The following is a 19,659-nucleotide window of genomic DNA, read 5'->3' on the forward strand; positions in this document are numbered from 1 at the left end:
GAATCCCACTGCATCAGACACCAAAAAGCACCAAATAAGTTACAGGTCTTGCCCCAGTGATATGCAATACTGAAGTACAAGCCCCATTGTTTGAAGGATGGATGTTTAAACTGGGGCTGCGCTGGGAAAACAAGCCTTGGTAAAACTTTTCTAAGTTTCACTAAGCATGGATGCCAGCCATGCTAGCACCAAGTCCAGCACCAGCACACACTGTAAGAGACCATGCAATGCACCTGCACAGAAGCCCTGAGATGAGACCACCCTGGGCATCTCCGAAGTAGTGGAGTCAGGCACTTGGTAATGCAGGCTGAAAGCAAAGCACAGAAGGTAGAAGAAATTAAAAGGTTCCTTCACAAGGTAGGAATCCCTCCTATTTTCAAAAAAAGCAAAAACAAAAACAAACACTACCACCTAAACATCCCTATCATGTAGCCATGATTGTGAACAGCGTGCACTATTCTTGACTTGGGTAGTACAGTTCTCTTAAACCTTCAGTGCAGTACACACTTCAGTACATGTGCACGCACATGCACAGCTCTACCACCAACACCTACCAGCTAAAAAGCATCAGAGCTGCCACAGGGTGTCTGGACAAAACACATTCAAATGAGCTTCAGCCTTCAACTGTGCTTCTTGATCTGAGAATTATGAGAGTTTGAAGGGATTGGATTTTTCTTCTGCTTCTACTGTTTTGTAATAAGAATATAAACATATCCTGACTAAAGTGAAGATAAAACTGAACTCAAATTACTGCTTAACGTTTCATGCTTTGCAGGGGACTTTTTTTGCACACTGTGTACCATTTCTCATGGGTAAGGCCATAGGATTTTAAACTTCCCTCTCTCTTCTCCTTCTGTCCCCCTCTGGAAGATGCTACAGACAGGAAAATTTCTGTGTACCAAGCATGGAAAGGATTACATGACAGAACTAGATTTCACATGGACACTTTACACCGACACATGATAGCTTTGACACAATGTACAGCTCTAAATAAGTGTGTAGCATGCAATGCATAATACAACGGAGTTTCTTAGGCCCATGAAATTAATAGAAATAAAAATGCTTTTTGTGTTCTACTCCCATCAGTGGCTCTGATGCTACACCACAGAACTGGGGTTTTAATTATTTTTTCATCAGGGAACTGATTGTACTCTCACAGCTTACTTCTGCTTCTAACATGCCGTGCTGACCTGAGGCACTACATATATTATAATTTGAAAAGGAAAATTTTAAGAGCCTTTTAAGAAGCTATATTTAAGAAACTTTGCAAGGTTGCATTACTTAGAACCTAAACTGAATATACAAACATACATATACATATTTATCACTAGAGATCATTATCATCTCCCAGAATGGAACAGAACAACCTGAAAGTCTTTTAAGGTGGGATGATAATATTCTGTACTTTAAACCCATCGGCAATTACAACATTTAAAACCTTAGCTACCTAGAAAACAACATAATTAGGTAATAGGTGAAGCTTAATCAGGTGCAAATATACTAAGTTTTCAGAGTTGTTTTTGTTTTTTTTTTTTTTTTTTAAATCAGATTTGTCGTTAGCTTTAGCTGAACTACTAATTTTAAAAATACTGCAATTTTGGATATTAAATAAAACGAATTTATACTTCATTTTCTTTTTTTTTTTTTTTTTTTTTTTTTTTTTTAATATGTTAAAAACACTTCATTAAAATGTCCAGGTATTTGTGGGTAACAAACCTTTAAACTCCAGGAAGCACTAAGAGAGATCCATTATTTTTTGTGATTCTGCAATTGTCAATACATATCCTGATAGGACAGGGCCCATTTTAGCAATTCTTTGAAAGCCACTGTAACTCCCATAGTAATCTTCAAAGTTGTAGTCACTATTTTGCCAAAATTTTCCCTTATGCATAGCTGAATCATTCATACCTTATCCAGCTTTGAGAAGTTTTGTAGCTTTTCTTGAAGTGTTCCTAGATAGTTGCTTTGTATTTGCCTAGAGAGTTTAGGGACAGAACAGATCAATCACATAACATCTCTCCTGCGCTTGCCCTAAGGCACATCTTCCAGAAAGACACACTAGGTGCAACTAGTTTAGCCACTGACATCTACACTGTTACTCTGCAGTCTTTTTTAGTTTGTGCTGGCCAGCTCTGCATCCACTATTGACTCTAGAGTTTGATTCATGTTACCCTAAAACCACCCATTTCCTTTCATTGAACTAAAAAGGGAGCTTTTGATGATTAGCTTAAGTGTAGACATCTACGTAGCAACTATCAGAAGTTAAAGGCAAGGAATCCTAACCTAAGTGATGTCTGGAAATAAAACAAGCTCCTTTATTGCTAATAACAACCATAACTATTTAAATATGTGCTCATTTACTATTTGAATTCATGTAGGATAAGCTTCCAATAAATGATTCTTGCTAAACTCCTGAAAAGGGGACTGAGGAGCTTCGGGAACTTATATACCACAGTCAATCCAACTCTCCATCTTCTCTTTGATAAGTGAGACAGACTGACCTAGAAACACCTTGTCTAAAGCAATTTCCCCTAGTCCTCAAGTTACCTCTTACAGTTTTTGATTCTCTCTCTTTATCTCTCTGCCCCTCCAGTTTTTCAGGCCAGAAGCGTGGACTGCTCAGAAAAACTGTCTCAGTTTCCTAGGAATCCTGCTGCTGGCTAAGCTACACCTTCACAGAAGATCTTGACAAAAACTGGCACAGACACCTTGCAAATGCAGCTGCATCGCTGCAATTAGCGATTAGCTGCCTGAGAGCAGAAAAGAGAGATATAGAAAGAGATGAAATTACAATTAAGTGTACAAAAGAGCTCCTAAATACAGGACTCCATTATGCTCAGGATACAAATGTATGCCAAACTACGATTTCCATTCTCTGTTTTTTTTTTTTTTTTTTTTTGTTTTTTTGTTTTTTTGTTTTTTGTTTTTTGTTTTGTTTGTTTGTTTGTTTTTTTCTTTAACTGCCTAATGCTTTTCTTTCTTTTTCCCCGCCTGTGTAGCTTTTTCCTAATTTCTATCCCTACCCCTATCCTCCCAGTACTTTGGGTCAGATACCTGCCTTTTTCTTCCTGTTTCAAGACCCATGTCACCTAGTTGGCTGTCTGCAACATGTTCTTCTGTGGTAAGCCACTCAGGTCAAGGACAACGTCATGGCAAGAAGCAAAGTGCTTAATGAACCTTCCTGTATTTTGTTTTTTCCTTAAGAGCAATATATAAGGTAACAAAATATGTTATTGGAAACAGTGCTATTTTTAAATCCCAACAGAGGATTTTTTTTCTAAAGGATATTATACAAATATATTTACAAAACAGCAAGGTCATGGACTCAAGCCACCATTTTTGTGGAATATGAAATCTGCTGTTTGTGTCATATTTCTGTCTAATCTCCCTCTTAAGTTTTTCAGTACTCAGCCTGTAAAAATTTTACTGCCTGGAGTCTATTGGCTTACATGCCATGTAACTCCAGCCTGGCAGTAATGACTAAGCCATGGTCAAGCCTGCTTGCTTCATAACCACTGACAATCAGCAGATGTAAGCAATTCTGTGACCCCTGTGAGGATATAAAATTATGGGTGACTTGAATATTCTTCCTTTTTTCCCCCCAAAAAACAAAGGCCATCTTGTACCATCTTCTAATATATTCAAAGATGGCTATCATGGAAATTGAATCCTACCGAGAAGCTTTCCTCTTTGGTTTATACAAATACACAAACACCTTACTCATTTCTCTTTCCCTTTTCCTACCACCTCCCTTCTTTCCTAGCTCTGTTTATTCCTGCTGTTTTGCACTGTACCTCTCTTGTGTCTCTTTAGGTATGTGGAGAAACAAGTACCTACTCACACATTGTGTACTTGGTTCCATGAATATTATACAGTGGCATGAAGATTTTTTTCCCCACTGGATATTTTTCTTCTGCCCAGAGCCAAGATGGATCTGCAAAAGTGTATCAGTTTGGCCTTAGAACTGAGGGAAAAAAGCTACATTACTCTGGAAAGGGAAAAAGGCAGGATAGAACAAATGTATGATCAAAGATGTAACTAGCTTCTATAGGAAGAATGATTAGGGTTTTTCAGTATGGAAAAAAAAGCTGAATAAGGAGAGTGTTGGGAGGCCATCAGATCGCATATACAAACATTGGGAAAGACTATACATTGGCCAACACAGGAAGCAGAGAGCATTATACTAAACCAGCAGTTTGGGTCAACAGAAGGACAGTGGATCTTTATATAACATCTGTGTTAGTAGGGCAACTCTCAATCATAGCAATACATTGTGAGAACCAGAGTTCAAAAGGCAAATGGTCAATTTTATAGAAAAAAACAACACTGCAGCTTATGATGCGTCCATTGGTCACAGTATTATAAGAAAATATCAACATATATTTCCTCTGTGCAACTGGTTGCTACCATTGGTCACAAACAAAGATATTGGACAGATAGCGGGATGAGTTTGAGCTAACGCATCCATCGTTAAGAATCAGGTAACCTTGAGGCAGGTCAAGGTGGCTTTGTGAGCAAGGTGCTGTGCTGGACTCCCACTGGCTTGGTGCCTTCTCATGGTGCTGCCTGAGAGCTGTTCTGTTATGGATACTTCCATTTTTCCAAAAAGGTATTAATCTCTTTTCTTACTGCAGTAATAGCAGGTTTTCCCTTACGACAATTCAAAAGCACATTGAATTAAAGAATTTTATAACTCTAAGAGTGTTCATCTTCAATTGCCAGGGTGTATTCAAGCACTGTGTATGCCCAAACATGCCTAAATAATAGAAAGCATGTACAAATACTCCCTATATTGTAACTGTATGACAGCAAGTAGGCTTTGCATTCACAGATTCATTTGGGGAAGGAATGGGAGCAATTTTCAAACACTCCAACATTTTTACAATTATATCTGTAGTGCAGAGAGAAGCCCAGATCTCAATATTTTATTTTCACAAAATTCTGTACACCACTCCACCTAAGTCTACATATACATATACACACACACACACACATATATATATATAAAATTGAAACCCCAGGTCTGAATATTCAGACCTGGGGTTTCAATTTTGCAAACTGCCAAAACCTACTAGATAGGTCTAGCTTGGTTTCCAGTATCCATTGCCCAAGCATGCAGGCACCACTCCTCTCTTCTTGTTCAAGTCCTAAAGTCCTACAGGGTTTTCTGCTGAATGAAACTTGTACTCATGATATTTAAAAGGGGAGTGGTGCACTGAACAGTAATATCATCTATATGAATCCTCTAGAAAAAGCATATATACAGCTAATTTTTTTTTCTCCTTTTTATAATTTTTGACAAGGCAGTTTGCTAAAAACAAATATTGTTAGAGGAGCCCTACTACTGGTTTAGATATTCTAGTCAGAACCGGTCCATCAGTTAAAGATACCCCAAATTCATGTGCCAAAGGTCTTCATGGTATTCAACCAACAAGGTATTCTGCTTGAATACATCTCAGGAGAGTCCTTTTCTTTTCCTTCTCTGTTTAACTTTCTGAGCTGAATCTGACACCTTTTCCACCCTACTATTAATACTGTTGTAGTGCAAAGATCTGGATCCAAATGCATCTTTGTAGCAGCAAAATTTTGTTACATCCAAATCAAATATCTTCGAGACATGGCAACAGTCTGTGGTGAGTAACATTGCTGCTCTCTGTGCAAAATAACTTTCTGAACAACTGCCCTGCAGCAATATGAATACACTTTCTCCTCCATTATTAAAAAATAATTTAGTCCCTTCAGAGAAAAAACAAAACAAAACCAACAGACTGAGAGGTACAGCCCAATAGCAACAGAAAAACTCTTAAGTTTGTTTTGCTAAGGAGATCTGGAGATATGTTCTTCTTCCTTCCCAATTTCCCATGCCCCTCCAGCATGGCCCAACACAAGGAGACATGGTCATATTATTTGGTGAGAGCAGCCTCTGTTGAATCCTTTTCACATAACCAGCAGCTGGACACAGCCCTAGCTAAAGTTACATTTCTCAGCACAATCCAGCAAGTCCAACCAGCCAAAATCCAGAGAACAAATCTTTAGCTGTAAGCCTCACAACAGCTTTTACAAACAGAGCACCACAGCGCAATTGCAGAATATGAATCCAACCACTCTACTAGCAATGAACTATTTGCAACAAAACACACAACACAAAGCAAAAACAATAAGCCAGCTTTAAGAAAAAGATCTATCAAATACAGGATGCAACTGACTCAGGCATGAGAGGTGGGTCACTTCCATAACTCCAATCATGACTTCCTATAAAACAGGGAAAAGTCTGTTAAATTTAAGAAGCAAAAAGCAGCAACAGTAAGTCTTCAATCCATCAGATGCACACTCAAAGTCATTACTAAAATTAAGATCACAGCACAACATAACCACACACTAAAACTCAGGCAAAGCAAAAAACATGACTGAGTCACACCATCTTACGACATTCAAGTTCAGTCCTAGAGATGGAGGAGATGTGTTACTTTTCTGCAGCTTAACTGAAGTGTTTTAAAAATGACTTTGAATTAAACACTTGCTAAGCATGTTTAAACAAGACTTTATTTACTTGATTTAAGCTGTGAAGAATACATTTTTAAGCTAAGTTCATATATGCTATTATCAAAACACAGTGAACATTTGCATTGAGTTTCACACCAGTTAAACTACATTTAGGCAACATCTTTCAGAAGAGCAGCTCATCTGTACAGCCATTCCTATTCCCAGAAGAAAAAACTCAACAACTCCTATTGGTACTATTGGCTTTTTCTTTCCAAAAATCTTGCCCTACTTTTCAAATACATAGCTCAGTGCTCTTTACATGGTACATACCAACTTCCCCATCTCCTGCCTGTGCAGAGTGAAAGAAATGAACTCCAAACAAATGTGCCTACACTGTATGTAGGGTATGCTCTGACCTCAGGGGCTTTGACCCAATGAGCCATAGCCCTTGTGCCAGATGAGGACATGGGACAGAACTGGGGCACTGTCAGCAGCTCCATCCCCACTGACACCACTGCTGGATGCATGAGGCTTCTCCTCTATTTTGGTTAGGCATATGGACAAACTCCTTAGGGTTAAAGTAATCTGTATAACTTTGAACTGTGCCAAAGAAGGAGCAGTTGCCATGCAGTCAGGTACATGACAGCTGAGAGCAAGAACACCAGTGGAATCTCCTCAAAACCTGCTCACATTGGGTGAACGCAATTTCCCTGGCCATCTGGTATTTACATGACAAAAAGGGGTTTTATACTGTTAAAAACAAACAAACAAACAAACAAAAACTAGAACAGCAGCTGTGAACGGGCCACAAAGCAGGAGCACATTCAGGGTAGCTACACAGGGTGGCCACAGTGACACACAGAGCCTTGACGGGGCAGAACACAGCCACTCATGCAACTGCTAGGTCTGCATGACTGCAGGCCTTGGCCTGCTGCAACTTTCTACACCCACATCCTCCCTCAAAGTCTTTTGCTTTGTTGTAAAGGGAAGATGGACTTTGTTTCGATTCACGTGGCAGATGAAGCCTCACTCAAACCTCTTACTTGGCCTGACCAAATCCCTGTCAAACCTGCGACAGGAATAATTTCCAGTCCAGGAGAGGAGTTCACAGGCATAAACTGTGTGAGAGCAGCATTACCTCTCACAGGGTAAACACTTTCTGGCTACTCTTTGATTATCAGCCAACACATAACATATCACTCAAGCAATTGCAATGGAAAGATTTTTCACAGTACTTCATTTTTAGCTTGGATCAATACAGAAATTGTTTTCAGAAGGGAACAAATAGAAAATGACAATTTAAAGGAAGGGAAGGCAGTAACCATCTAGCATCTAACCTTCCTAGCAGGTCTGCTTTTTCTACCTTAAGCAGCCTACATATGTGCCTCAGCTTTCTGTTGGTGACAAGTTTCAGTATTAGTCAAACTCAGGATGTGTGCTATACTAAGCTGAAAGAAAAAAAAAAGTATTTACACTAATGGAGACCTCGAAGCAATGACAATGCACAGAAAATAATTACCAATGATTTCTCTGTTCTGTTGACCAAGAAACTCTTAACTGCAAACAGGACAACACTCACTTAAGTAGCATTACTTCATAGTTTTGGGATAGACTTTTACATTATGAGGCCCAAATGTAGTTCCAGTAGTAAGCACGCATCTGTCAGTCTGCAGTTGTGAGTAATTACCACAACAACATGCTTGGACACATACTATTCCTAACTGTAAACGGGTGCACATTTTTGTACAAGAATATACATCCTCTTTAGGGAAGATGTTGTTCCTGGTAACCAAAAACTCAGAACATCTCCTCAAATGACTGTGAGGGAGTTGATAAAATCCAACAGTTCTTTGCACACATGCATGTAACTCAACACAGTCTGAATGCAGTCATTTTGGGGATACTATGATGCAAGTCTGCAAGATGCCAAAAATGGTTGTAAAGATTTCTAGCAAGAAGTGGGCCAACCAAAGGAGATGGCAAAGGCAAAGAAATAAGCTTTCAGATATAAAAGATCTTCATCAGCTCTAAACCAGAAGAAACCTGGACTTAGTATTAAATGTACTGAGAACTGCTCCGCGTTTTTTCCACAAGTCAATTGTGCTGATTATATTATGGAAACTGAGAACCAAGGATGGTTGGCACACATGGAGCTGGGGAGGTGTTGGCAAGAGGAGAGCAATTAGGCAGTTACGCCCCATAGGAGGCAGAGAAAGGTTGTCAGGACTGAAAGACCAGCAAGAGGGGTTATGTAAAGAAAATTGCAATACAGTGTAAAACTAAACTCTCTACTATGCACAAGATTTTATTCACCTAGTAATTATACTGTTCAGTTTCCATCTCATTTACTGAAGATGTGGTGGAGGTCTTCTTGAATCCTTTAGGTGCAATATCCTCACAGTTAGAAAGTGTCATTTACGTTTTTTCATTTATTTGCCTCCAGATTAAATTCTTCATGGTCTGAGCAAGACTGTTATTTGACTTCCAGTCCCTTTTGAGTAGGCGGACAGGGGAAATGAATCAACTGGAATGGGATGTGAAAAGCTCATGCTTAGAGGCACTAGCATTTTCCCCAGTTAAAGCACCGTAATACACTAAGCTGGCCTTCAAGGTCCTCTTGGCCAACACAAATGATGGCAGCATACTTGGGATGGGTGGATACGAGATAATGCTGGGGAATGCAACTGACACACTGCAGACCTTATCAGTATGACACCAACACTCTAAGAAAAATACCTGCAACATCACCACGATGACCAGGTTGCCTTTAATTTTTACTCCCTATATGCTCTCACTGTTGTGAGCATGAAGTTTACAGTGCTAATGCAAGAAAAGAAGCTGTACAGTTGAATTTCAGGTTTTGCTTTCTATTTAATCTTTTTCCGCATAGATAATAGAATGACACTTACTGATTTGCATTGTTGTACTTAATCCTGTACACTACTACTGCTCCAGTGAGAAACACAACTAAGCTATATATTACCTGAAATGGCAATGCTGTTAAATAGAAAAATAAATGCACGATGATTAATAGGTTTCATGGTTGGTGTTTAATACACCGGTGAGTATACCTCACTCGTATACCTCAAAACACTTTAATTATATTTTGTCCAGCTGCAAACTTAGAAAGATTTTAGTTATTATAAAACAAAAAAACAAAACAAAAAACAATCTTACTGCATTGCTTTTTTGACCTTACATTGTCCTATCACAGAAAACATTTAAAATCTAACAGGGTTCAGGCAGAATATCCCTAAAATAAAAAAAAAATAAATAAAAAGATGAAATGTCACATTAGCCATTTCTCTGGTTAGAATGGTTTTGTGTTTTTTAGATTATTTTTTCTTTTTCATTCATATCTTCAATTTGGTTTCATTATGTTAAGAAAAATCAAACTTAGCATCTTTGTAAAGATTCAAAGCCTATGTAGCACATTACTGAACAGCAAAGGCCTTACGAAGTGAAAGCAGATGGACTACATTATGTATGTGCCCAGGCATTTTAGGAAAGTATAAGAAGGAATTCCTGGGCAGTGGCGACCATAGAAAAACTTGGTTCTCTTGTGTAAACAATGTTTTCCCCAACAGCTGTATTCCCCTTCCTGTTTATTCTTCTCTCCTGCAGAATTCTCTCAGTTCAGTCACATCTGTATTTCATTTATTTTTAAAAAATATTTCTTTAGCTATCCTCCTAGCCTTCCGGATTATTAAAACTGAGAGAATTTTCCAAATCTCATTTCTCCTTTCACAACCTATCTTGTTTACATTTTTACACTTCATTTAGGTTCTGAATTCACATAATGATCCATGTGGGTTAGGGGCTTTACCCACACAGACTGGTTTGCAAGGTTAGAGCATTTGAAATTGCCTACGCAATCATAATTTCCTTCAGATTTTAAGATCAAAACAGAGCAGGATAATTAAGTGAAAACAGCATTTGGTAGTTCCTTTCTTCTTGAAATTTAAAAAAAAAAAAAAAAAAAAAGGAAGATTACATTGAATGCTTACACATTCAATAATTATTGGACTTCAGAAAAAGTCTAATAAAATAAAGTCTAAGAAAAATTGTTGGAGCACAATGTTTTTCACATCATATTTGAGAGTGCTTGTTTAATGCAATAATTATTGTTGCAAACCCCAACGTTAAAGTTTGACTTAACACCATTATTGATTTCAATCACTTATCTTTTTAAAAATTATTATTGTATACTTTTATTTGCTATATTCTGTTGAAGCATTACAAGTTTTTCTGATTATAAGAACAGCAATTTTAGCCTGCTTTTTCTTGGTATACATAAAAGTCTGAAGTTGCACAAGAATTAAACCAAGTCCACCATTTTTTGCATTTCAGCTAGGTTACATTAAACAAGATCATCCAAAAATATATTGTATTTGTAGTCTAACACTTCATTTTATTCTTTTTACAGCCATTTTGCTGGCTCTTATATCTCAGATTCTTCTTAAAAATAATTGAAGAGATGATGAACCACCTCTCAAGGGCAAGCATCAATCTCTGGAAGCAACTATATTCTACAAGCAATACATCTTAAGATGATGTAATCTGTTCCAAGAAGCTTGCTTCTATTTTTAAATAGCATCCTCTTATCATGCTTTTAAAAGGGCATCTCTATCACAAATTGTTACTTTGCTTTTAACCCAGTAACAATCATCAGTGATATTTAATATACATGAAATGGCTTCAGAAAATCATTGATTTTATCTCATTGTCTACAGCAATCCTTACAAATAGTACTTGAAATGGTAATTTAAATTTATAAGACTATAAAATACTTACACTGTGAAAAACATTTCTGCTTAAGGTCATGCTGTCAAAAAAAAGTACATCTTTTACAACCAACTAAAAATGCTTAAATATTTTGTATGTAAGGTATCTTGGACTGCTTTGGTTTCTCCACTTAATGCTACTGAAATTGACATTGGAGAACCTGGAAAAAACATTACAGCAGGAATTGCACAAAGAAGACATTCTCAGCACTTAAACTCCACCTGACTTCACAAGGAGAAACAATAATGACAAAGCAAAAGCTGTGATTTTGTACAAAGAGCACTATTTACATGTTTTGATTTTCATTACCATGATTTACAGGTAAATCATTAAATTTAACACTTCCAGAATAATATACTTCCATAATAAATAAAAAAAATGCTAAAAAGAAATAACGCTCCTTCTGTTATTCTCTACCAGAATGAAAGCAAATGTAGTCTTGATGCTACAAGCACCTCACAAGAAGTGAAGTATGTAGGTATTGTTTATCATCATATTATAAGAATATGCTATTATCTCTGCGATCACTTGCTACACTGAGATGTGGATCTCTGAGTGCAGAGTGATAATGTTGTACTAATTTTGGTGTATGCAGCTACCTTGCAGCAAAATTGTGTCTCCCGGAAGCTCACCTGTTCATCTAATGAGTAGCAGCATTCCAAATTAGCAAATAGATTGGATTTTTTTTTTTTTTGAGTGGATTTATATATGTCAAGGAAGGTTTTGAACCAAGAATAATAAAGATGGACTTCTGAAGTGACAGATTCTACCACCTCACATTCCTAATAGGTATTGTAAAAGCCAGCATTATTTTTATTTTTCACATTATAGTGCCACAAACACTTCATATCTAATGTGTGGTCTACTAAAGCTACACAGATCTTTCTGACAATAATCATCTGCTCTCTCGCATGCAAAGATGGTCTTGTCACCTAAAGGCAAAAGAGCTTTACATTTTGCTGAAGAAGTTAAACTTGGAAGTTAACGTGGGAGTATCACCAAAAAAGAAACAGAGGTAATTAGAGGTTTTTTTTTTGTTGGTTTTTTTTTTTTTTTTGTTTGTTTGTTTTGTTTTTTTTTTTAAACAACTCAAAAGTTAGTAAACAGTGAATACCATAGCTGGGTCTAAACTTGAATCCCTTACAGTGCTATTTGTAACTATGGCAGTTGAAAGTCTATTGATTACACCACTGTGATTGCAAAGGCCAAAGACATTTTTCTTTGAGGTACTGGTATACTTTACTGCTTGGAAAACCCAAACACTTCCCAGATCAATGTCATCTGCAGAAGTAATTAACATTATCACATTTTGGTTGACTTTTTAAATAATTAAACTAGAACACAACCAATACCCACAAAAATTCTGAGACCGTCACCCTCAACTGAATTATATTTACTAGATGAACACTTGGAAAAATGTATTACAAAGCACAAAATTTTGTCCTGGCAGGAATACAGCTTAGTTGATATTCATAGTATTTTCCATCCTTGTTTTCTAAGAGTTTCAGAAACTTGTTTTTAACATTCCTCAATCAACATTCTCAACTTCTGAGAGTACTTACTACTTCAGCAAGATTAAATTCATTTTTCCCAGTGATCTCTAAGAAACTGCAACAAATACTTTTGAACAATCCAGATTTATGACATGTAATGTATTTTTCTACCAATTTCATAATTTGAATTAAAAACACAAAATAACATCACAAAATTCTGTAATGTTATTTATAAACCTGTGTTGTTTTCTACACCTCACTTTGTTACCCTCTAAATGCCTACAGATTTTTCTTTTCGTCATTTTACCATGAACTGAAATTAAGTTTACAAGGATAGGAACCGCCAAGTCTGGTCTTGTTTCAAAGATCAGTACCATATTATTTTTTTCCCTCCCTAGGCTTTTGCATTTCCTCAGTTTTCCAGGAGTTTTAAAATGTAACAGACAATTAAAAAAATAATCCTCAAGCACTTTTCCATAGTGCCTCCAGGTTTGCAGGGCTGTTTGCAGCTGTGATGTCAATGGCCTGGGGGGTAGAAGGAGAGCTGCAGATGATGCTGTAACATCGTGCAGCCCCTTCAGCACCACACAAGCCAAAGTGCACTCACAGCAGGCACAGCTGATAGGCAAGGGAGGCAGCAGAGAGATAAAGTTGTAGGGCTGACCACAGTCTCCTAAGCCCTCCTTGTAAGGCTGTGGCAGATGTATCTTATCCATACGTGCTGAAATCTTTACAATATATACATATATTTACATGTTTCCCTTCTGACCTTTTGATCAATGGATTTATTTAGATCCTCATTATTCCCCAACTGTCCACACAAGCTTTAACTTTTTCATTGCTAAAAGACATTTAACAGAGAACTGTGCAGACCAGCCACTCCCTACATGAGTACATTTACAAAAACAAGTCTAAACGATTGTTATGTCCTTACAAATCCTTCTTGTTGAGCCTTCCTCTTTCTTACTGCTTTGCCTTTTATTTTGCCAGACTTAATGTTAAAATGCCATTTAAGGGCATTAATTTTGTTTCAAGTATATAGAGTGCTACAACTAGGAAGAACCTGAGATAAACAGCTCCCAAATAGCTCAGCAGCAAGCTTGCAAGTTTCTCACAGCTGTATGAAAAGTAACATCTAGACATTAAGGGTCCTGTAACTCTTAGGATCTTTAGGGGAACTGGGAATATCCTTGAAACTTCTCTTCCATAGTAGGATCTATGCCACTTCCTCAGCATCACTGAAGTAGCTTGGGGTGTTGCATTGTGGGGTAGGGCCTGTCTAATCTCCCAGAACAAGAAGGCCCAGCACAAACCACACTTCTTGTTCCCCCCAGCTGCCACACAAATATATTGACCAAGAACCAGCTCCTCTTCCAGATAGTACCCCTGCCTAATACACAATGCCTTACAAACATATTTATTGCTGCAAAATCTCAGTACCACAGAGTACCACAGAGGTAGGACTTGCACTGTATTCCAAGCAGATGAATCTGATAGCATTTACAAAGCTGTGGCAAACAGACCATGTGCTGCTCCTTACCCTTGCACAGTTTCCAACTTTTCTTCCTCGCACCTAAGCTTTGTTTGGTTCTTACAGAAGCAGAGCTCCTAGGAAAGAGCTGTTGCCTGGTGGCATAGCCTATTACTGCACATTAGTATGTTCCTCCTCAGGAAATGCATGGAAAATTTTGCATGTTTTTCAGAACCATGGCAAGGAGACTCAGGGACCAAAGTCACTTGGGCTACTTGGTCTGTAATTTTACAGTATCACAGCAGAGCTCATGCTGTAGTGTACAGTCAATAGAACAGCTTAAACTTAAGAGCCTTACAAACCTGATCAGAGGTGGAGAATTTGGTAAGGGGATATTAACTTGTTCAAATTCTTTTAAATATCACAGCATCGCCCACCAAGGCACTGGTTAGATTCTCTCCAACCACACTTCATACTCCAAACTGGGGATGACAAGTGACTATAACTAGTACTACACTTGAGCATCCATAAAATCCGTTTACAGGAAAACCAAAAAGAACAACAAATGTCCCCCAAATGGGAGGTACATAGCATTTAGAGAACTCTGTGGGGAAGTAAATACTTTACCTGTTTCCTTGGTTTGACTCAAGCAGCTACAATCACAAGGATCTTAAAATAATAGTGTAAAAGAGTTGTTCTGCAGGTTATTGCTGAAAAATCAACACTGGAACACTTTGAAAGTTGTAATATTGTTGGAACTAGCATCTTTACACAGATGCCTTGGGAACAGCAGTAGAAAATTCTTTCAAGTACCCCACTGTCTGGAAAGAGAGCTACAAAAATGTCAATGTTTTAACTCAGATTTTATCAGCTCTGAAAATACTGACTCAACTATTGATCTTTTAGCCTGAACTGCTCTGAGGGAAGGTATGAAAAACCCATCTGGATTGATTTAGCTTTGGTCTCTTAAAACAAGTACCATATCTGTATACATAGTGATATATTTAGGATTACATTATAAAAAGCTACTAACTTGAAAAACAGTCCTATAACCAAGTGATATAAATACTGCTGATGCACAAGGTAAATTAAAAATCTCTAAACTAGCAATGCTTACTTGAAATAAAAAAAATGTTTAGTGAAGTAATACTTAGGATTTTTACAACTAGAAGTCTGAAGAAAACTTTTTTTCAAGCGCTCTGTCAGGTCCAGCTTCATTTACTACTTGCTGGTATATCACTACATAAGCAGCTCCAGATCAAACACTTCTCCCTGGTGATGGTATATTTTAGAATTTAAACCCCTACATATGTAGTTATAACATCTCTCTCAACACAAAGCAACACAAAGCTAGCATGACTTAAATTGTTGTTAGAGATCCAAAATAAGCCTTAAAAGCCCAGCATTACACTGCCACACTATGGTACAATTAAGATCTGCAAGCAAAAATATAACAAAAAGACAAAAGAACTCCTATGACTATTTAGGATTGCAGTATTCACCATTAGCTATGTTTGTCTACTACTTTCATAAAGCAATAGAAACATACTATTGTGCCTTGTTCAGCAACAGCCATCTAGGTATGTTATGCTTTAGTATTTTATTTTTGTAAAGTTTTTCCAAAATGAGTAAAATAAAGTTTACTTTTTACAGGTGTTAAAATACATAGGAAAGTTGATACCAAAAACATTTTTTTTACTTTGTTGGCTACAAAATAGAGGTTTTTTGCTCTCTGCAATACAACATGATCTGAAAGGTTTTGTGTTGACAGCCAGAGAAAAGAAAGGTTCAAAGACCTTCTCCAAGATATTTTTGAGCTATTCAAGGAAATGCTACATAAGTTTTCAGAATCTACATCTAACACATTGATCATTTCTTTATGTCAGAACATAACTCATTTTAGACCAAGAAATATTTCAAATATACTTAACATGGTAAAAATGGGGAAATTCTAAATGCTACTAAGTTTTATGAGAGCTTAAAAAGTCATATTTTTGCTGACCTTGAAGCACAGCAACACAAGAGGGCTGAAATTTCACATGTAACTTTTTAACTACAGCAGCTCACATGTCAAGGCATACATTATTTTAATTACTTTGCCATTTATATAATTTATACCTTCTATAGCATTTATTTTGCAAGAAAGCTATAAATCAGTTTTGTATGACCATTACCAGCACTGCTTTATTCATTCTAACATTCCATTTTTTAAGTGTTTTTCTAATAAATCAAACATTTTACATAAGCAATCGGCTGAGGCCAAGACCATACCAATTATTTTACCTGCAAGAACTTGCCATTATAAACATTTCCCACAAGGCATAATAAAATACATGTCTGGTGCCACAAGACTTACAGGAATATCCTGTACTGAAGGATATTAAATAAAGATTAGATGACTAGTTGGAGTTTCACCTGTTCCACTCCTTTCTTAATTGCTATTGTCACCACTTCAGTTTACAAAAATGGCACAGTCTGTATGCATACAGGTTCCTTCCCGTTAGGATGGCTTAGTCAAGCTTTTCAAATCCCAAATTAAGCATCTTTCATCTCCAAACACTTTCACTTACAGGAAGACAATAATGAACAGGGATTCTCTTTTCTATGTTACCTGCCACATACATATGCATGTACTTTAATGCAATTTCTATTATTAGGCCTCTGTTTTCAATTATCGCAGTTTTCGTAATTTATTTTTTACTGCATTTACTCAGAGCACAAGCCACCAACTTACAGCTAGAATATTAACTCCTCATAATACTCAACACTTATAAACAGCAAACTGTGAACATTATAGTCTAAAAAAACACAGCTTTTAAGTTTCATTAACAAATGCAAAGGTCTGAGCATTCCTGAACAGAATCAGCCCAAATAAATTCCATCCTCACATCTGATAGAAAATCTGCAGACTATCTTCTGTAACTTGTGATTTTTGGAAGCCCTTTGGCAGGGGAGGAGTTATAGCAAACTTGAGAGACACTGAGGGAAGACAATTTATGGAGAGTGCATTCTTAATTATTTCAGTGTTTAGTGGTTGCCCATGAGTTATGCTGAATTGCATGAGGAACTTAAATTCCAACTTTGCGACTCCTCCCCAAAATCCTACAACAGTCAATTTTGAAATACTGGCCTTTGACTGCACCCAAAGATTTATCAGCTGATACCATGGCATTTCTGCTATTCTGTCCATTTTAGTTACAAAAGTCAATTTTCCATTTTCCGGCTGAAAGAAGACGTATCTTCTTCCATTAGTCACTCAGGCATCACAGCTAAGTATTTAAAATTAGATAACATTCTTTAAACCATATATTTTATTTAAATTATGAAGATTTAGCTTGAAATTGAATCGGCTACTGAAAAATGCTATTTCTTACTATCATATCTTCCCTTACGGCCCACTCTTCTGTGAAGGATACTGTATTCCATATCAGAATAATTGGAGTTCTGTCACACAGAAAAGATTGGTTATGATTAATGGCATCCTTAGCGCTGCTGAGTTATGTCTTCCTCAGAAGAATCAAAATCACGCTCCATTGTCATTCATCAGGCATCCCCTTCTAGGAAACTACAGGAAACGTCATACCTTCCTGAACTTTTCCATCTGCTTATAAAGATCTGGATCCAGCTCCTGAGACACATCTTTCATCCAAAGTAGAGCTCCTCTGTATTCAGTCCGATACTGTTCCATTCGGTTCACTGTCAGCCATGTGTCTGAGATGGCCCTATATCTGAAAGTCTCCACTTCTTGATATAATCTACTCAAAGGAGTACGCAGTGCTAATCTGGGGAAAGGCAGGAAGGAATGAAGAAAAGAATACATTAAAGCTGTTCCACAAAAGCACACATATTAATACAACTCCTGATACTTTGCTAGCAATCAAAAGACACACAGTTAAAAGAATTCACGTAATTGCTACTCTGCCTTCAGACAGTTCTACAGGTTAGTTGCGGGTATGCATTAATGGGGTAATTTTACAAATATATTGCGCTTGCAACACTCCTGTTCAAAGAGTTACCTTTTACAGTTCCTTTCTCTTACACATGAATGGAAAAGGAACTTTTACTAATGCGTATATTTTATTTAGCCAAACTGCTTGTATTTATGCTATTAAAATTCCTCTTTGTCGGTTGCATTTAACAAATGTAAGAATATACCTGAGATAATTTGTTACTGGATACATACCATTGATGCAGCAGAATTGTCATGTTAAGCCTCAAAAAAAAAGTACTTCTATTAGCATTTAGTCTTCAAATGTACGCATAAATAAAGAAGTCATCTGTCAAGTGGATAATTATCTTTTTTTTTCTTCTTTTTAAAGAATCTGAACAATTTCTTTGAAGGACATTTATCTTTGGGAAAGTTTTAGGCATTTTCTTACATGTTTGTTCCAGACACCACATTTTGGAGAGGCAGTAGGGGACACTGTTGTCTTCCCTATGCCATCACTTCAGCTCCTAACGGGATCTCAGAACTAGACAGAATTACTCCAACTTTTGCTGTTTCCTCCTGCTGCTTCTGCTTTCCTGTTTGTTGCCAGAAGCCACCTCACTGGAATGGGTTCAATCAGCTCCACATCAGTGTACAGCTAGTTTAATTTGCCACTTAGGGACTTCCTAGGCATGAGAGAATTCTTAATTTCAGCTCCAATAGCCAGCAAATTTCATCTACATGCTCTCCAGCTTGCTATTGGCATACAACATAAATAAGAGCAGTCCTGACTCCAAGATGAGCTTGGGGATGGCTCAAGAAGAGGAGGAAGACAAACAACTGGTTCTATTTTTATGGTTGGTTCTTTATAAAGATGCCTTAAAAATGCATCAAGTAAGACAGATGACAAAATGCAAACTTCTTATTGAGGCTTTTGTAGGTGCAGTGCACATTTCTTCACATTCTACAAGCAGACAAACAGCCATTTAAAGGAAAAATTCAGCTTATGTAGACAAGTCATACAGTGGGATTTCTAAATAATAATAATAATATGTTTTTTAAAGAAGCAAATCATTAGGGTTTTTAATGGTGCTTTACATGTATTTTGAAGATCCCACTCATAGCTTTTACTGGATGTGCTAATAACCAAAATCTAGCCCAAGATAAACATGAAATTCTCAGTGCTTGGTATGTGATGTTTTATTCTGAGCCAAACAGCTGCGCTGTTAAGCTAATTATTGTGAAACTTTCCAAATTTAAGAACCCCCCCAAAATCCTGTAAAAGCATAGAATTTAATTTGTAATTTGTCATAGAATTGACTTTTACTTTCTGAATGATGGAGAAATTCAAGATTCCATAGTACCAATATGGAGCCAACCAAGAAAAATTCACAAAACCGAAAGAAACCCTTATATAGTAAAATCCATAACATCATCAAGTACTGCTACTTCTAAACTCTTTGAATGAACACAGAGTCAGAGTGTCAAAGAGCTCTAGG

General features: G+C 37.1%; 1 protein-coding gene across 5 annotated transcripts in view; it reads right to left on the reverse strand.

Moving 5' to 3' along the window:
* ICA1 (islet cell autoantigen 1) overlaps window positions 1-19,659 on the reverse strand; it is a gene marked incomplete at its 3' end in the record, with an annotated part of 71,170 nt that overhangs the window by 29,793 nt on the left and 21,718 nt on the right. For 4 of the 5 annotated variants that reach the window (XM_082754735.1, XM_082754736.1, XM_082754733.1 and 1 more), the window contains one exon: window positions 17,816-18,014. In XM_082754735.1, the coding sequence (XP_082610861.1) occupies window positions 17,816-18,014 (199 nt within the window). Of the gene's footprint in view, window positions 1-17,809; window positions 18,015-19,659 lie in introns of those variants that run through there. The other variant, XM_082754737.1, reaches the window with a different exon arrangement.

Source organism: Aythya marila, assembly GCF_965140915.1.
Source record: "Aythya marila genome assembly, chromosome: 2".
Classification (NCBI taxonomy): domain Eukaryota; kingdom Metazoa; phylum Chordata; class Aves; order Anseriformes; family Anatidae; genus Aythya; species Aythya marila.